The sequence below is a fragment of the Pseudophryne corroboree genome, chromosome 8, assembly GCF_028390025.1.
Source record: "Pseudophryne corroboree isolate aPseCor3 chromosome 8, aPseCor3.hap2, whole genome shotgun sequence".
Classification (NCBI taxonomy): domain Eukaryota; kingdom Metazoa; phylum Chordata; class Amphibia; order Anura; family Myobatrachidae; genus Pseudophryne; species Pseudophryne corroboree.
The window spans coordinates 30,037,953-30,057,379 of NC_086451.1; the positions used below are offsets into that span (position 1 = coordinate 30,037,953).

Genomic DNA, 19,427 nt, shown 5'->3' on the forward strand with positions numbered 1-19,427 from the left:
TGCTCTCTGTCTGGGACACAGATTTCAGGTGCTGGATGAGAGCGATGCAGCATGGTGTGCCACAGGTGAAATCACTTTTCTCTAACGTCCTAGTGGATGCTGGGGACTCCGTCAGGACCATGGGGAATAGCGGGCTCCGCAGGAGACAGGGCACATCTAAAAAGCTTTTTAGGTCACATGGTGTGTACTGGCTCCTCCCCCCATGACCCTCCTCCAAGCCTCAGTTAGGTTTTTGTGCCCGTCCGAGAAGGGTGCAAACTGGATGGCTCTCTTAAGGAGCTATTTAGTAAAGTTTTTTTTAGGTTTCTAATCAGTGATTCCTGCTGGCGACAGGATCACTGCAACGAGGGACTTAGGGGAGAGACTGGCAACTCACCTGCGTGCAGGAGGATTGAAGTCTTAGGCTACTGGACACTGAGCTCCAGAGGGAGTCGGAACACAGGTCAGCCTGGGGTTCGTCCCGGAGCCGCGCCGCCGATCCCCCTTACAGACGCTGAAGAAAGACGGCGGAACGGAGGTCCGGAAACAGGCGGCAGAAGACTTCACAGTCTTCAGAGAGGTAGCGCACAGCACTGCAGCTGTGCGCCATTGTTGTCACACGGCTCACTGACACGGTCACGGAGGGTGCAGGGCGCTGCTGGGGGCGCCCTGGGCAGCAATATAAATACCTATTTGGCAAATAAATACATCACATATAGCCATTAAGGCTATATGTATGTATTTTAACCCAGGCCAGTTATTAAAAAACCGGGAGGAAAAGCCCGCCGAAAAGGGGGCGGAGCTTATTCTCCTCAGCACTCAGCGCCATTTTCCTGATCAGCTCCGCTGGTGAGGAAGGCTCCCACTCTCCCCTGCACTGCACTACAGAAACAGGGTTAAAAGAGAAGGGGGGCATAAATTGGCGATATAATGATATATTAAGAGCGCATATATAGAAACAACACCTTCTAGGGTTGTTATATACATTATAGCGCTTTTGGTGTGTGCTGGCAAACTCTCCCTCTGTCTCCCCAAAGGGCTAGTGGGTCCTGTCCTCTATCAGAGCATTCCCTGTGTGTGTGCTGTATGTCGGTACGTGTGTGTCGACATGTATGAGGAAAATGTTGGTGAGGAGGCGGAGCAAATTGCCTGTAATGTTGATGTCACTCTCTAGGGAGTCGACACCGGAATGGATGGTCTACTTATGGAATTACGTGATAATGTCAACACGCTGCAAGACGGTTGACGACATGAGATGGCCGGCGGACAAATTAGTACCGGTCCAGGCGTCTCAGACACCGTCAGGGGCTTGTAAAAACGCCCATTTACCTCAGTCGGTCGACAGACACAGACATGGACACTGACCCCAGTGTCGACGGTGAAGAAACATACGTAATTTTCCTTTAGGGCCACGAGTTACATGTTAAGGGCAATGAAGGAGCTGTTACATATTTCTGATACTACAAGTACCACAAATAAGGGTATTTTGTAGGGTGTGAATAAACTACTTGTAGTTTTGCCTGAATCAGATAAATTAAATGAAGTGTGTGATGATACGTGGGGTTCCTCCGATAGAAAGTTATGGGCGGTATACCCTTTCCCGCCAGAAGTAAGGGCGAGTTGGGAAACACACCTTAGGGTGGATAAGGCGCTCACACGCTTATAAAAACATGGCGTTACCGTCTCTAGATACGGCCGCCCTCAAGAAGCCAGCTGATAGGAAGCTGAAAAATATCATGACAGTATATACACACATACTGGTGTTATACTACGACCAGCAATCGCCTCAGCCTGGATGTGCAGCGCTGAGGGGGCTTGGTCGGATTTCCTGACTGAAAATTTTGATACCCTTGACAGGGACAAGATTTTATTGACTATAGAGCATTTTAAGGATGCATTTCTATATATGCGTGATGCGCAGAGGGATATTTGCATTCTGGCATCAAGAGTAAATGTGATTTACATATCTGCCAGACGAAGACACGACAGTGGTCAGGTGAGGCAGATTCCAGACGGCATGTGGAAGTATTGCCGTATAAAGGGGCGGTCCATCGGACCTGGTGGCCATGGCAACAGCTGAAAAATCCACTTTTTGTTACCCCGAATCACATATCGGCAAAAAAGGACACAGTCTTTTCAGTCTCAGTCCTTTCGTCCCCATAGGGGCAGGCGGGCAAAGGCCAGTCATATCTGCCCAGGGGTAGAGGAAAGGGAAGAAGACTGCAGCAAGCAGCCCATTCCCAGGAACAGAAGCCCCTCACAGCTTCTGCCAAGTCCGCAGCATAACGCTGGGGCCGTACAAGCGGACTCAGGTGCGGTAGGGGGTCATCTCAAGAGTTTCAGTACGCAGGGGGCTCACTCGCAAGGGAACTCCGGGATCCTACATGTAGTATCCCAGGTGTACATTGGAAATTCGAGACATCTCCCCCTCACACAATTCACAGGCTGTATTCCCAGCAGGTGATAATCAAAGTACCCCTCTTACAACATGGAAGGGGGTAGTATTCCACACTATATTGTGGTACTGAAGCCAACCGGCTCGGTGAGATCTGAAATATTTGAACACTTACATACAAGCGTTCAAATCAAGATGGAGTCACTCAGAGCAGTGATAGCGAACCAGGAAGAAGGGGACGATATGGTGTCACTGGATATCAGGGACGCTTACCTACAGGTCCAAATTTGCCCTTCTCTCCAAGGGTACTTCAGGTTCCTGGTACAGAACTGTCACTATCAGTTCAGACGCTGCCGTTTGGGTTGTCCACGGCGCCCCGGGTCTTTACCAAGGTAATGGCCGGAATGATGATTTTTCTTAAAAGGAAACATGGACGCTTTCCTGATAAGGGCAAGGTCCAGAGAACAGTTGGAGGTCGGAGTAGCACTATCTTAAGTAGTTCTACGTCAGCACGAGTGGATTCTAAATATTCCAAAATCGCAGCTTTTTCCGATGACACGTCTACTGTTCATAGGGATGATTCTGGACACAGTCCAGAAAAACGTGTTTCTCCCAGTGGAGAAAGCCAGGGAGTTATCCGAGCTAATCGGGATCCTCCTAAAACCAGGAAAAGTGTCAGTGCATCATTGCACAAGAGTCCTGGTAAAAATGGTGGCTTATTACGAAGCAATTCCATTCGGCAGATTTCCCGCAAGAACTCTTCGGTGGGATCTGCTGGACAAATGGTCCGGATCGCATCCTCAGATGCATCAGCGGATAACCCTATATCCAAGGACAAGGGTGTCTCTCCTGTGGTGATTACAGAGTGCTCATCTTCTAGAGGGCCGCAGATTTGGCATTCAGGATTGGATGCCGGTGACCACGGAGGCCAGCCTGAGAGGCTGGAGAACAGTCACACAGGGAAAAAATTTCCAGGGAAGTGTGATTAAGTCTGGAGAATTCTCTCTGCATAAATAAGCTTAGAGCAAATTTATAAGGCTCTAAACTTAGCAAGACCTCTGCTTCAAGGTCAGCCGGTATTGATCCAGTGGGATAACATCACGGCAGTCGCCCACGTAAACAGAAAGGGCGGCACAAGAAGCGGGAGGGCAGTGACAAAACTGCAAGGATTTTTCGCTAGGCGGAAAATCATGTGATAGCACTGTCAGCAGTGTTCTTTCCGGGAGTGGACGACTGGGAAGCAGACTTCCTCAGCAGGCATGACCTCCACCCGGGAGAGTGGAAACTTCATAGGGAAGTTTTTTCAGCATGATTGTGGATCGTTGGCAAAGACCAAAGGTGGACATGATAGCGTCCCGCCCGAAAAACGGGACAGGTATTCCGCCAGGTCATGAGACCTTCAGGCGATAGCTGTGGATGTTCTGGTAACACCGTGGGTGTACCAGTCAGTGTATGGGTTCCCTCCTCTGTTTCTCATAACCAAGGTATTGAGAATTATAAGACATAGAGGAGTATGAACTATACTAGTGGCTCCGGATGGGCCAAGAGGGACTTGGTACCCGGAGCTTCAAGAGATGCTCACAGAGGACTAAGGGCCTGGGGAGCTAAGAAGGGACTTGCTTCAGCAAGTACCATGTCTTTTCCAAGAATTACCGCGGCTGCGTTTGACGGCATGGCGGTTGAATACCGGATTCTGAAGGGAAAAAGGCATTCCATAAGAGGTCATACCTACCTTGGTCAAAGCCAGGAAGGAGGTGACCGCACAACGTCATCACCACATGTGGTGAAAATATGTTGCGTGGGTAAGGCCAGGAAGGCTCCACGAAGGAAATTCAACTAGGTCGATTCTGCACTTCCTGAAAACAGGAGTGTTTTGAGCCTCAAATTGGGGTTCATTAAGATTTAAATTTCGGCCCTGTAGATTTTCTTCCAGAAAAAATTGACTTCAGTTCCTGAAGTCCAGATTGTAAAGGGTGTATTCCATATACAGTTCTTTTGTGCCTCTAGGGGCACAGTGAGATCTCAACATAGTGTTGGGATTCCTTAAAATCATATTGGTTTGAACCGCTCAAATCTGTGGATTTGAAATATCTCACATGGAAAGTGACCATGCTGTTGACCAATATCTCACATGGAAAGTGACCATGTTGTTAGTCCTGGCCTCGGCCAGGCGATTGTCAAAAAGAATGGGCGGTTTTGTTTTACAAAAGCCCATATTAGAATTTTCCATTTGAACAGGGCAGAACTGGGACTCGTCTCCAGTTTCTTCCTAAAGGGGTGTCAGCGTTGTCACCTGAAACAACCTATTGTGGTGCCTGCGGCTACTGGGGACTTGGAGGACTCCAAGTTACTAGACGTTGTCAGGGCCCTAAAAATATATATATATATATATATATATATATATAGTTAGGACGGCTGGAGTCAGAAAGTCTGACTTGCTGTTTATATTGTATGCACCCAACAAGCTGGGTGCTCCTGCTTCTAAGCAGTCTATTGCACGCTAGATTTGTAGTACAATTCAGCTTGCACATTCTGTGGCAGGCCTGCCACAGCCGAAATATGTAGATGCCCATTCCACAAGGAAGGTGGCCTCATCCTGGGCGGCTGCCCGAGGAGTCTCGGCATTATAACTTTGCCGAGCAGCTACGTGGTCAGGGGAGAACACGCTTGTAAAATTTTACAAATTTGATACTCTGGCTAAAGAGGACCTGGAGTTCTCTCATTCGGTGCTGCAGAGTCATCCGCACTCTCCCGCCCGTTTGGGAGCTTTGGTATAATCCCCATGGTCCTGACGGAGTCCCCAGCATCCACTAGGACGTTAGAGAAAATAAGAATTTACTTACCGATAATTCTATTTCTCGTAGTCCGTAGTGGATGCTGGGCGCCCATCCCAAGTGCGGATTGTCTGCAATGCTTGTACATAGTTATTGTTACAAAAATCGGGTTATTACTATTGTTGTGAGCCATTTTTTCAGAGGCTACTTCGTTTTGTTATCATACTGTTAACTGGGTTCAGATCACAAGTTGTACGGTGTGATTGGTGTGGCTGGTATGAGTCTTACCCGGGATTCAAGATCCTTCCTTATTGTGTACGCTCGTCCGGGCACAGTACCTAACTGAGGCTTGGAGGAGGGTCATGGGGGGAGGAGCCAGTACACACCATGTGACCTAAAAAGCTTTTTAGATGTGCCCTGTCTCCTGCGGAGCCCGCTATTCCCCATGGTCCTGACGGAGTCCCCAGCATCCACTACGGACTACGAGAAATAGAATTATCGGTAAGTAAATTCTTATTTTAATTAAGGTTAATATGCTAGGCTGTGGGGGTATATATTTGTATGGGTGTATGTGCTTACATGCTGTTGTCCCTGATGAAGGGGCTGCGTCCTCGAAATTACTCGGATCAATAAAGGACTTTTAAATATCTGGAAATGGTCTGCTGAGTGCCGTCTTCACTTTTCTGCTGTTGCGAGTACCTGCTGGGGCTCTAGGAAGGCACCCCAGCAAGATATATCTGGGACGTGACTGGAGTGCCAGGTTAATACATACACTGAACGTATCCCATATATATATAAAAATATACAAGGAGCCGATACCAAACAATGTTGAGGAGAAATTGAAGAACCATATATGGAAGGGCTTGAGCCATGCCATGATAACTAAATATGAGCTCACGCAGCCCTCCAATTAGAGGTAACTTCTCATCGAGATAAACTGAGTGACATGGGTGGCAGTAAGTGACATAAAACAATAAAATACTTGGCATTCTAGAGCCTGTCTCCAAAGCCGATCTTACCAACGTCTCCCACTTGCTTCCATCAGCATCACCTAAAGATCTCACCGATGACCAACTTCACAGGCGCCCTAAATCCAGACAAGTCCCCAAAGACTCTCCTGGAGATATGGGGCCGGAAGTAATGAGGGCCAAGTTCGGCGGCCGTGCGGGATGAGGGCCGAACCCGGATTTTTTTTTTTATAAGGTTCAATCACTTACAAAGCAATAACATACCTCGTAAGTGACTGCTCCTTTAGAAAAACGTCGTTCGGCCGGCATCGCGCACGGCCAACGAACTCAGGAGACGTCATTACATCCGGCCCCATAGTCTATATAGGGTTATGGTATATATTGCTGACATTCATCGGCCAACATTGAGGTTTTCATTCATGAATATTCATCAGTTACGCAGTGTTTACATAGCTGAAAAATTCTAATTATATCATCCTAGCATCATCCAGTATTGTTAATGACTTTCACGCAGGAATATGGAATGTCGACATAATGTCGATATGTAAATGTTGCTCATTTTACATCAACACTTCATCCTGGTGGCCCAGCAGTGACTTACATTCTCCTGGGCACAGCAGCTCCAGCAGAGTCTTCTGACCTCCGATGCTCCTGCGTTCTGGTAAGTATTTGACCACTATCCCTAAGCCTATTGCCAAACCCTAACCCCCTTCTCCCCCCCCCCCCCCCCGCCCCCCACAGCCTAACCCTAATGTTGCCATGTGACAATTCACGTCGACTTGTCGCCTATCAACATTTTAACAATGAATGTCGTGCTTTACACTGCGGGGGTCATTCTGAGTTGTTCGCTCACTAGCAGTTTTTAGCAGCCGTGCAAACGCATTGTCGCCGCCCACGGGGGAGTGTATTTTCGCTTTGCAGAAGTGCGAACGCCTGTGCAGCAGCGCGCCTGCAAAAACATTTTGTGCAGAACAAGACCAGCCCTGTAGTTACTCTGCGTATGCGCTGATTCTAACATTGGTGGGTTGGCTTTTGATGTCACACACCCGCCCAGCGTTCGCCCAGCCACGCCTGCTTTTTCCCTGCCACATCTGCATTTTTCCAAGCACTCCCTGAAAACGGTCAGTTGACACCCAGAAACGCCCTTTTTCTGTCAATCTTCTTGCGGCCGCCAGTGCGAATGAAAACTTTGCTAGAACCTGTGCAAAACCACAAAGCTCTTTGTACCCGTACGTCACACGTGCGCATTGCGGTGCATACGCAGATTAGCCGTTTTTTACACTGATAGCTGCGCTGCGAACAACGGCAGCTAGCGGCCAACTCGGAATGACCCCCTACATCCCATTGCAGAAATACCTCAAGAAAGGTCATGTATTAGCACAGCAAGAAAGAGATAGATAGATAGATAGATAGATAGATAGATAGATAGATAGATAGATAGATAGATAGATAGATAGATAGATAGATAGATAGATAGATAGATAGATAGATAGATCTCATGCAAAGCTGGCACTCCAATGGTTTGAGTTCCTTATTTGCTCCGATGCCTTACCTCAGTCTGGGTGACTGCATACAGCAAGGATTCACAGCGGCACTCTGGAGACTTGGTAAATAAATACCACTTTTCGCAACAACAGTGCATCCTACACGTTTCGGGCAACAAGCCCATCGTCAGGGATCCCTGACGGCGGGCTGTTGCCCGAAACATGTGTAGGATGCACTGTTGGTAAATAAATACCACTTTTTGCAACAAGTCTTCAGAGTGCCACCGTGAATCCTTGCTTATATATATATATATTTTTTTTTTTATTTTTTTTTATTTAAGAAATAAAGTAACCATATGCTCTTTAAAGGAGCCTCAACCCCAGTCAGCGTTATTTACTGTAAAGCATCGAAATTATTTAAAAGTATTATATTTTATTGCTTATCAATATTAAAAGCACAATTGGAATGTTTTTGCCGCACTATACAATCATTACACCAGATGGTGGTTTGCGTCAGGTTATTCTTCTGCAATCGCCTGAGGCTGGCACCAAGACTCGGCCTATGAGCCACAAGTTCCATCCATGACGTTTGCTGTAAGCAAGGCCTCTACTTGCTCTCTAAGTAAAATAAAGCACCCGTTACAGAAACGGGATCTCTGTAGCCATCCAGGGGGTATATTTACTAAGATGGGAGTTCTATTTAAGATGGGATGTTGCCCATAGCAACCAGATTCTACTTCTCATTTGTCTAGCACCTTCTAGAAGAAAATACCTGGAATCTGATTGGTTGCTATGGGCAACATCCCATCTTAAATAGAACTCCAATCTTAGTAAATTTACGCCAAGGATACACATTTCTGGTAACAACCTTATTACAGCAGATTTAGCACAATTAAATATAAATACTACCTTCATAAAACAAAGTTACATGATTTTATTCTTTAATTCTCCCCCCACATTTACAAAATCAGGTCCAGAGTTTGGTTTATGTAAGTCCGCAGTCCCGGGGTTATGTGCTGGGTACGTTGCCTCTCACGTCAGCGGCCTTCCCTAGACTACCAGCCTCTCTCTTCAGTACATTAAGTAGGGTCTGCGAGCTCTCCAGGATCTGCAAGAGAGAATATATACTGACGCTCAGACAGGATACCAGATGCCCGGCGATAATACATTTTCCTCTATTTGTCACCATCCCACAAACTTATCCAGCCACCCGCCATTTTGAAGTTCACCTCTAACCTCTACACCAGGCTTTTTCAACCAGTGTGCCGCGACCAGTTGCAAGGTGTGCCGCGGAGCCAGAGAAGCTTCCTGCACCTTCAGAGTGAACTGTTGGCCCGGGCTCTTCTTAGAGGATCAGTCGGGCTCTGGCCATGACCTATGCCTTGAAGACGCGGCGGTGTGATATCATAGGTCACGGCCGCCGCGTCTCACCACCCAGCCAACCTACCCGCATGCATACACATCTTCCAGTTCCCGCCTGCATCCACAGCTTTCCTTTCCCACCCACATCCACACCTGTCCGCCCACCTGCTGCTCAGTATTCGCAGCACTCCACTATGACCAATCCCCGCCACTGAGGAACAGGGAGGAGGACAGCTGACAGGAAGGAGCTAATATTTATTTTATTTCTCCTGCGGGGAACAAAATGATTTCAATAGGATTTAGGGGGGGGGGTAAATGGGATTGATTTATTTGTGAGCAACATGATTTATGTGGGGAGCAACGCAATTGTTTTTTCTGTGTAGGCCAATGTATGTGCGGATTTTTTTTTACTGTGTGGGCCAATGTGTGTGTTTTTTTTTCTATGGGGAACTGATGGTGTGCCTTGGCAATTTTAAAATATTGTTCGGTGTGCCACGAGTAAAAAAAAGGTTGAAAATCACTGCTCCACACAGTAGAGACAGCCATTTTGTGTCTGCAGCATACAAATTCCCAAGGAACCAGTGATGTTGCTGGCTTCTAGTAAAAGGATAGCGGCATTTTAATGCATATTGCTTCAGCATTCATCATGAGAATGAACTCGCAGCGAGTTTGATGTAAGTAACAGTTATGCATCATGCCTCTTTTACTTATCACTTCCGAAAAGAGTTGCTCTTTGTGTGGAGACAGGAAGTGCGAGATACTTCCCCTGCTTCTCCAGAGCGTTGTTCTATTCTTTCATGGAGCCTCCCCTATCTCCTCGCATCCTCTGCCTCAGACATTGTGTACATGAGTGGCTGTAGGTGCCGTAGACCCCGGAGGGGAGGAGCTGGCGGTATTGGAGATCTGGAGACACAGTGATGCTGGTACCGTGGAGGGGGAAGAAGGAAAGAGGTACAGCCCAAAGCTGCCGGGAAGCAGTGGGGATTCTGGGGGCACAAGGTTGCGGGTGCCATGTAGGGGCATGTTTTTAGCGCTTAAGGCACGCAGCCTGAAAATGGCCATGAAACGCGTGCGTTTTTACAACTACTCCCCGCTAACACCATGTTAACACCCCCAAAGGGTCACTTCCTGTCAATCACTTTGCGAGGGAATTCTCGCAGTGGCACCTTTCCGCATGCGCACTGCAACACATGCGCAGTATGCCGATATTTGCTGCATTGCGTGGAACATCGACTTTGCGTACTTCTCTGAATGAGGTCCAGTGTCTGCGTACGGGATCACAGCTGCGAATGCATTAGCGTGCAACACTGGATCAGGCTCCACATACACAACTGCAGTGTCAGACACCCTCCTGCGACATCGCCGGCCGGCCTGCGCCAGAGCGGAGCGCATAATGTTTGAAACAGACTTGTCAAGAGTGGACAGCTGCAGGTAACATGGAGCTAGCAGCGGATGGTGGATGGACACAGTCCGAAGGCTGCACACTGTAGTGTAGTGTTCATTCTAGCACCCTGCACCTTTCAAAAGCTGTGCAGTTCCTCTTTCCCGCCTGGGGTGTCGCTCTCTGCTGTGGTGCTTCTCAGCACACTCTGATCTGTTACTCAGTGCTGTGATACAGGCCTGTGTGTGCTGAGAAGCACCAGAGCAGAGAGCGACACCTCAGGAAGGAAAGAGTAACTGCACAGGATTTGAAAGGTGCAGGGTGCTAGAATGAACACTATAGTGCTACCACTGCAATTTAAACAAGATTACGCCGCTGGGTGCCAGGTAGGGTCGTTCCTCTACATCTCACGGACTCCTAGACGTATTACCAAATATCTAAATTCGAGCACTGTTTCTTAATACCCAACAGCAATCTCAGACAGGCAACCGAAGCGAGAAACTATGATTGTCACGCGGTCACTATTAGAGGACGGTAAATGATTCCATCCATGAGACAATAGCGCTGTCTGGACTCTACCTTCATGTATGCAGCTTGCGTTTCGGCAATGGTTTTATCAAACTCGTTCCTGGACGCCATTTTCCTCGCCAGGCTCTCGTTAACCCTGGAGAGCTTTTCTGTGAGGACGCGGATATCATTCTGGAGCTTGTTCTTCTCCTCCTCGTCCTGCTGTATCTGATGATTCAGTTCATCCCTCTTGCTGCAGAGATCTTCTATGCCTAACCCAGCAGAGACGGAGAGAAGGCAGAGACAGGTTATAGTGACGGAGCGGCGAATCATGGAAACCATAGAACTTATATATTAATGAGCGTGGAATCTAAGTGTGGCTGCGGCTTAACTGCCTGCACTGTGTACACTGAATACTGAGTGGGAGCAGCCATCCCATGGACTGAACACTTACAGAATAGGGCGAGGGGTGGAGAGACCCGTATGATGATAGGAGAGACTGGTACACGACACACAAGGACGAGATGCATCATCGCTGGTACTTTATCTCTCTCCAAGCTATGATGCATCTAGCCCATTGTATAATACCGATTATATATAGGATAAACAGGGGAAAACTCGGAGGTGGATGATGAGGTTCATAGGACAGGTTAGTGGTCACTAGAGACCAACACACAGTTATAGTACAGTATATGAGCAGCAATGGGAGAAGGGGGCTCAGACTATGGGAGTCTCACTCCACACAGCGCTATTATACATAGCATTACACAAACATGAATGGTGGAAGTAGTAAAGGGCGAGGGGAAAGCAGTACACACAGGATCTCCTGGGAGTCAGGGATGATGGGAGTAACACAGTCCATGCGAAACTAGCACACAGAGGATCTCCTCGGTGTCAGAGATAGCGTGATTTACAGTCCAGGAGAAAGCAGCACACAGGATCTCCTAGGTGTCAGAGATACTGTGAGCTACAGTCCAGGAGAAAGCAGCACACAGAGGATCTCCTAGGTGTCAGAGATAGTGTGTGAGCTACAGTCCAGGAGAAAGCAGCACACAGAGGATCTCCTAGGTGTCAGATAGTGTGAGCTACAGTCCAGGAGAAAGCAGCACACAGAGCATCTCCTAGGTGTCAGTGTGAGTTACAGTCCAGGAGAAAGCAGAACACAGGATCTTCTAGGTGTCAGTGTGAGTTACAGTCCAGGAGAAATCAGCAGCACACAGAGGATCTCCTAGGTGTCAGAGATAGTGTGAGTTACAGTCCAGGAGAAAGCAGCACACAGAGGGTCTCCTAGGTGTCAGATAGTGTGAGTTACAGTCCAGGAGAAAGCAGCACACATAGGATCTCCTAGGTGTCAGAGATAGTGTGTGAGTTACAGTCCAGGAGAAAGCAGCACACAGAGGATCTCCTAGGTGTCAGAGATAGTGTGTGAGTTACAGTCCAGGAGAAAGCAGCACACAGAGGATCTCCTAGGTGTCAGAGATAGTGTGTGAGTTACAGTCCAGGAGAAAGCAGCACACAGAGGATCTCCTAGGTGTCAGATAGTGTGAGTTACAGTCCAGGAGAAAGCAGCACACAGAGGATCTCCTAGGTGTCAGAGATCGTGTGTGAGTTACAGTCCAGGAGAAAGCAGCACACAGAGGATCTCCTAGGTGTCAGATATAGTGTGAGTTACAGTCCAGGAGAAAGCAGCACACAGAGGATCTCCTAGGTGTCAGAGATAGTGTGTGAGTTACAGTCCAGGAGAAAGCAGCACACAGACGATCTCCTAGGTGTCAGATATAGTGTGAGCTACAGTCCAGGAGAAAGCAGCACACAGAGGGTCTCCTAGGTGTCAGAGATAGTGTGTGAGTTACAGTCCAGGAGAAAGCAGCACACAGAGGGTCTCCTAGGTGTCAGATAGTGTGAGTTACAGTCCAGGAGAAAGCAGCACACAGAGGGTCTCCTAGGTGTCAGATATAGTGTGAGTTACAGTCCAGGAGAAAGCAGCACACAGAGGATCTCCTAGGTGTCAGATAGTGTGCTACAGTATAAGAGAAAGCAGCACACAGAGGATCTCCTAGGTGTCAGAGATAGTGTGCGAGTTACAGTCCAGGAGAAAGCAGCACACAGAGGATCTCCTAGGTGTCAGAGATGGTGTGAGCTATAGTCCAGGAGAAAGCAGCACACAGAGGATCTCCTAGGTGTCAGATAGTGAGTTACAGTCCAGGAGAAAGCAGCACACAGAGGATCTCCTAGGTGTCAGAGATCGTGTGTGAGTTACAGTCCAGGAGAAAGCAGCACACAGAGGATCTCCTAGGTGTCAGATATAGTGTGAGTTACAGTCCAGGAGAAAGCAGCACACAGAGGATCTCCTAGGTGTCAGAGATAGTGTGTGAGTTACAGTCCAGGAGAAAGCAGCACACAGACGATCTCCTAGGTGTCAGATATAGTGTGAGCTACAGTCCAGGAGAAAGCAGCACACAGAGGGTCTCCTAGGTGTCAGAGATAGTGTGTGAGTTACAGTCCAGGAGAAAGCAGCACACAGAGGGTCTCCTAGGTGTCAGATAGTGTGAGTTACAGTCCAGGAGAAAGCAGCACACAGAGGATCTCCTAGGTGTCAGATAGTGAGTTACAGTCCAGGAGAAAGCAGCACACAGAGGATCTCCTAGGTGTCAGATAGTGAGTTACAGTCCAGGAGAAAGCAGCACACAGAGGATCTCCTAGGTGTCAGATATAGTGTGAGTTACAGTCCAGGAGAAAGCAGCACACAGAGGATCTCCTAGGTGTCAGAGATAGTGTGTGAGTTACAGTCCAGGAGAAAGCAGCACACAGACGATCTCCTAGGTGTCAGATATAGTGTGAGCTACAGTCCAGGAGAAAGCAGCACACAGAGGGTCTCCTAGGTGTCAGAGATAGTGTGTGAGTTACAGTCCAGGAGAAAGCAGCACACAGAGGGTCTCCTAGGTGTCAGATAGTGTGAGTTACAGTCCAGGAGAAAGCAGCACACAGAGGATCTCCTAGGTGTCAGATAGTGAGTTACAGTCCAGGAGAAAGCAGCACACAGAGGATCTCCTAGGTGTCAGAGATAGTGTGTGAGTTACAGTCCAGGAGAAAGCAGCACACAGACGATCTCCTAGGTGTCAGATATAGTGTGAGCTACAGTCCAGGAGAAAGCAGCACACAGAGGGTCTCCTAGGTGTCAGAGATAGTGTGTGAGTTACAGTCCAGGAGAAAGCAGCACACAGAGGATCTCCTAGGTGTCAGAGATGGTGTGAGCTATAGTCCAGGAGAAAGCAGCACACAGAGGATCTCCTAGGTGTCAGATAGTGAGTTACAGTCCAGGAGAAAGCAGCACACAGAGGATCTCCTAGGTGTCAGAGATCGTGTGTGAGTTACAGTCCAGGAGAAAGCAGCACACAGAGGATCTCCTAGGTGTCAGATATAGTGTGAGTTACAGTCCAGGAGAAAGCAGCACACAGAGGATCTCCTAGGTGTCAGAGATAGTGTGTGAGTTACAGTCCAGGAGAAAGCAGCACACAGACGATCTCCTAGGTGTCAGATATAGTGTGAGCTACAGTCCAGGAGAAAGCAGCACACAGAGGGTCTCCTAGGTGTCAGAGATAGTGTGTGAGTTACAGTCCAGGAGAAAGCAGCACACAGAGGGTCTCCTAGGTGTCAGATAGTGTGAGTTACAGTCCAGGAGAAAGCAGCACACAGACGGTCTCCTAGGTGTCAGATATAGTGTGAGCTACACTCCAGGAGAAAGCAGCACACAGAGGGTCTCCTAGGTGTCAGATAGTGTGAGTTACAGTCCAGGAGAAAGCAGCACACATAGGATCTCCTAGGGGTCAGAGATAGTGTGTGAGTTACAGTCCAGGAGAAAGCAGCACACAGAGGATCTCCTAGGTGTCAAATAGTGTGAGTTACAGTCCAGGAGAAAGCAGCACACAGAGGATCTCCTAGGTGTCAAATAGTGTGAGTTACAGTCCAGGAGAAAGCAGCACACAGAGGATCTCCTAGGTGTCAAATAGTGTGAGTTACAGTCCAGGAGAAAGCAGCACACAGAGGATCTCCTAGGTGTCAAATAGTGTGAGTTACAGTCCAGGAGAAAGCAGCACACAGGATCTCCTAGGTGTCAGATAGTGTGCTACAGTATAGGAGAAAGCAGCACACAGAGGATCTCCTAGGTGTCAGAGATAGTGTGCGAGTTACAGTCCAGGAGAAAGCAGCACACAGAGGTTCTCCTAGGTGTCAGAGATAGTGTGAGCTATAGTCCAGGAGAAAGCAGCACACAGAGGATCTCCTAGGTGTCAGAGATAGTGTGTGAGTTACAGTCCAGGAGAAAGCAGCACACAGAGGATCTCCTAGGTGTCAGATAGTGTGCTACAGTATAGGAGAAAGCAGCACACAGAGGATCTCCTAGGTGTCAGAGATAGTGTGTGAGTTACAGTCCAGGAGAAAGCAACACACAGAGGATCTCCTAGGGGTCAGAGATAATGTGTGAGTTACAGTCCAGGAGAAAGCAGCACACAGATGATCTCCTAGGTGTCAGAGATAGTGTGTGAGTTACAGTCCAGGAGAAAGCAGCACACAGAGGATCTCCTAGGGGTCAGAGATAGTGTGAGTTACAGTTCCAGGGAGAGCAGTACTTGGGGGGTCTCCTAGGAGTCAGGAACAATGGGAACAGCAGTAATGGGGAGGGGGGTCTCCTAGGATTCAGGGATGACAAGAGTTACAGTGCAGGGGACAGCAGTACTGGGGAGGGGGGATCTCCTAGCAGTCAGATGATGGGAGTTACAGACAGCAGTACATGAGGGAGGGGTGCCATAAGAGTTAGGAATGATGGGGACAGCAGAACATGGGGGTGCTCATAGGATCCAGGGATGATGAGAGTTACAGTGCAGGGGGCAGCAGTACATGGGGAGTCTCCTAGGAGTCAGGTATGATGGGGACAGCAGAGGGGGGGGGGGGGGCTCCTGGGAATCAGAGATGATGGAAGTTATAGTGCAGGGTCAGGGGCATTTTAAAGGAGGAGAGTGCCCATGAGCAGACTCCAGGTGGGCCCCCTCGTCTCCACAGTCAGCTCCAGCATTATGCCGGAGTCTACTGTGCATGCGCAGGTCTCCATAAACATGGGGCCCGCCATGTTCCGAAGCCAAATTTCGCTACTGCACATGCACGGTTGCCATTTTGGGTGCGGCGCCCAACGCGGGACTCCGGATAAACAAGTATTTAAAAATGAGTGCAGTCGCACCCATTATAGAAACGCCAATGTGCAAGGTACAGCAATACATGGGGGGAGGCTCCTAGAAGGCAGGGATGATGGAGACAGCAGTACAGGGGGTGGGGGTCTCCTAGTAGTCAGGGATGATGGGAGCCACAGTGCAGGGGTGGGGGGCTCCTGGGAGTCAGGGGACAGCAGTACAGGGGGTGGGGGCTCCTAGGAGTCAGGGGACAGCAGTACAGAGGGTGGTGGTCTCCTAGGAGTCAGGGATGATGGGAGACAGTGCAGGGGTGGGGGGCTCCTGGGAGTCAGGGGACAGCAGTACAGGGGGTGGGGGCTCCTAGGAGTCAGGGGACAGCAGTACAGGGGGTGGGGGGCTCCTGGGAGTCAGGTATGATGGGAGTCACAGTGCAGGGGTGGGGGGCTCCTAGGAGTCTGGGGGCAGCAGTACAGGGGGTGGGGGGGCTCCTGGGAGTAAGGGGACAGCAGTACAGGGGGTGGGGCTCCTGGGAGTAAGGGGACAGCAGTACAGGGGGTGGGGGGCTCCTGGGAGTCAGGGATGATGGGAGTCACAGTGCAGGGGTGGGGGCTCCTATGAGTCTGGGGGTAGCAGTACAGGGGGTGGGGGTCTTCTAGGAGTCAGGGATGATGGGAGCCACAGTGCAGGGGTGGGGGCTCCTATGAGTCTGGGGGCAGCAGTACAGGGGGGGTGGGGGGCTCCTAGGAGTCAGGGATGATGGGAGTCACAGTGCAGGGGTGGGGGGCTTCTAGGAGTCTGGGGGCAGCAGTACAGGGACTAGGGGGCTCCTGGAAGTCAGGGGACAGCAGTACAGGGGGTGGGGGGCTCCAGGGAGTCAGGGATGATGGGAGTCACAGTGCAGGGGTGGGGGGCTCCTAGGAGTCTGGGGGCAGCAGTACAGGGGGTGGGGGGGGGGGAATTCCTGGGAGTAAGGGGACAGCAGTACAGGGGGTTGGGGGCTCCTGGGAGTCAGGGATGATGGGAGTCACAGTGCAGGGGTGGGGAGCTCCTGGGAGTCAGGGAACAGCAGTACAGGGGGTGGGGGTCTTCTAGGAGTCAGGGATGATTGGAGCCACAGTGCAGGGGTGGGGGGCTCCTATGAGTCTGAGGGCAGCAGTACAGGGAGTAGGGGGCTCCTGGGAGTCAGGGGACAGCAGTACAGAGGGTGGGGGGCTCCTGGGAGTCAGGGATGATGGGAGTCACAGTGCAGGGGTGGGGGGCTCCTAGGAGTCTGGGGGCAGCAGTACAGGGGGTGGGGTGGGGGCTCCTGGGAGTAAGGGGACAGCAGTACAGGGGGTGGGGGGCTCCTGGGAGTCAGGGATGATGGGAGTCACAGTGCAGGGATGGGGAGCTCCTGGGAGTCAGGGGACAGCAGTACAGGGGGTGGGGGGGAGCTCCTGGGGGTCAGGGGACAGCAGTACAGGGGGTGGGGGTCTTCTAGGAGTCAGGGGTGATGGGAGCCACAGTGCAGGGGTGGGGGGCTCCTATGAGTCTGAGGGCAGCAGTACAGGGGGTGGGGGGCTCCTGGGAGTCAGGGGACAGCTGTACAGGGGGTGCGGGGCTCCTGGGAGTCAGGGGGCAGCAGTACAGAGGGTGGTGGTCTCCTAGGAGTCAGGGATGATGGGAGTCACAGTGCATGGGTGGGGGGCATACGGCAGATTAGAAGCTCACATTTCACCAACTCGTTGTTGTAGGTCTGCAGTGCCGCCCCCTGCTGGCTCATGGTACCGGAGTCCAGCTGCTCTGCACCCGGTAACCGATCACTCCTTCCTTCCTTCTGCCCTTATATAAGACACGTGACGCGTCGCCATCCTTCACCCCGCCCTCCCGTTACTCCGCAGCCTATAAGAAGCCCGGACAGCAGTCAGCTGACCAGAGGCGGAACATGTTTGGGGATGTCGCTCGGGGTCGGTTGGCGGTCCTCGCTGCCATGGAGACGGCTGGCAGCCCGGCGCACCTACGTCATCAGCAGCGCGACACGGTGGCAGCTCATCAGCCTGCGACCGGCGGGAGACGGCGTTACCGAGCAATCATGTCCCAGACCGATCTGGAGGAGCTGTCCGCGGCTTGGAACACCCTCAGCATCGGCCTTGTGCCCGCCTCGGCTCTCGGCCTGGTCAGTGGAGGGATGCTTCCCACTCTGGGCTCTCAATGACTGGCTACACAGGGGGTCAGGCAGCAGTGTTGGGACTTGTAGTTCTACAGCAGTTAGGGACTGACTAAACACCTAAGCCCACTGTGTATATATGTGTGCCTCCAGCAGCTGTGCCTGGCCCTGTCCAGCTGTCCTGGCTTCCACAGTGCCCATCATACAGTATGTCTGCACCCCCTAACCCCCTCCCTCCGCCTCATTACCTGCACCCCCTTCCCCCTAACCCCCTCCCTCCGCCTCATTACCTGCACCCCCTTCCCCCTAACCCCCTCCCTCTGCCTCATTACCTGCACCCCCTTCCCCCTAACTCCCTCCCTCTGCCTCATTACCTGACCCCCTTCCCCCTAACCCCCTCCCTCTGCCTCATTACCTGCACCCCCTTCCCCCTAACCCCCTCCCTCTGCCTCATTACCTGACCCCCTTCCCCCTAACCCCCTCCTTCTGCCTCATTACCTGACCCCCTTCCCCCTAACCCCCTCCTTCTGCCTCATTACCTGACCCCCTTCCCCCAAACCTCTGCCTCATTACCTGACCCCCTTCCCTCAAACCTCTGCCTCATTACCTGCATCCCACCACTCTTCCCTCAAACCTCTGCCTCATTACCTGCATCCCACCACTCTTCCCCCAAACCTCTGCCTCATTACCTGCACCCCCTTCCCCCAAACCCCCTCCCTCTGCCTCATTACCTGCACCCCTCTCCCCCAAACCCCCTCCCTCTGCCTCATTACCTGCACCCCCCCCAAACCTCCCTCTGCCTCATTGCCGCCTCCCCCCCCCCCCCCCCCCCCCCCCAACCTCCGCCTCATTACTGGCACCCCCCAACCTCTGCTTCATTACCGGCACCCCCTCCCCCTCAACCTCTGCCTCATTACCATTACCGGCACCCCCTCCTCTAACCTTCCTCTACAGGCCAGTACTTACTGGGGAGATGTGTGCTGAGTGATCTTAACACAGACCACTCAGCACACATCTCTCCCCCCGCTCAGCTTAGCGTGAGGGGGGGCGACACTCACTTCACAGCGGTGAAGTGAGCGACCCGCTAGATTGAGCCTGCATGCAGGCTCAATCTAGCAATAGCGATGCGCGGCTTTCGCTGGGGGGCATGCACACGGCAGATCCGTGCTTAAAATCTAAGCAATCTGGTCAGATTGCTCAGATTTTAAACACTGATCTCTCCGTGTGTACCCCCCTTACCTCATTACA

The 19,427-nt window shown here is 50.9% G+C and overlaps 2 protein-coding genes across 2 annotated transcripts in view; one reads left to right on the plus strand and one right to left on the minus strand.

Moving 5' to 3' along the window:
- Window positions 1–8,514: 8,514 nt before the first annotated feature.
- Window positions 8,515–18,006, minus strand: SSNA1 (SS nuclear autoantigen 1). Its single transcript, XM_063936165.1, has 3 exons — window positions 17,744–18,006; window positions 10,923–11,122; window positions 8,515–8,708 (listed from the first exon to the last, which is right to left on the minus strand). The coding sequence occupies exons 1-3, from the start codon at window positions 17,793–17,795 to the stop codon at window positions 8,610–8,612; spliced, it is 351 nt and encodes a 116-aa protein (XP_063792235.1). The 5' UTR covers window positions 17,796–18,006; the 3' UTR covers window positions 8,515–8,609.
- Window positions 17,935–19,427, plus strand: part of ANAPC2 (anaphase promoting complex subunit 2) — a 58,868-nt gene continuing 57,375 nt past the window's right edge. The window contains exon 1 of the mRNA XM_063936164.1: window positions 17,935–18,188. Coding sequence (XP_063792234.1) covers window positions 17,958–18,188 — 231 coding nt within the window. The 5' untranslated portion in view covers window positions 17,935–17,957. The remainder of the gene's footprint in view (window positions 18,189–19,427) is intronic.

Bases quoted from the DNA above. Each gene is read 5' to 3' on its own strand.
- SSNA1 (XM_063936165.1), bottom strand. From the start codon at position 17,795: ATGAGCCAGCAGGGGGCGGCACTGCAGACCTACAACAACGAGTTGGTG. The intron at 11,123-17,743 runs GTGAGCTTCTAA...CTGCTGGGTTAG, and splicing joins CAACAACGAGTTGGTGAAAT to GCATAGAAGATCTCTGCAGC. The intron at 8,709-10,922 runs GTAGAGTCCAGA...TCTCTCTTGCAG, and splicing joins CGCAAGCTGCATACATGAAG to ATCCTGGAGAGCTCGCAGAC.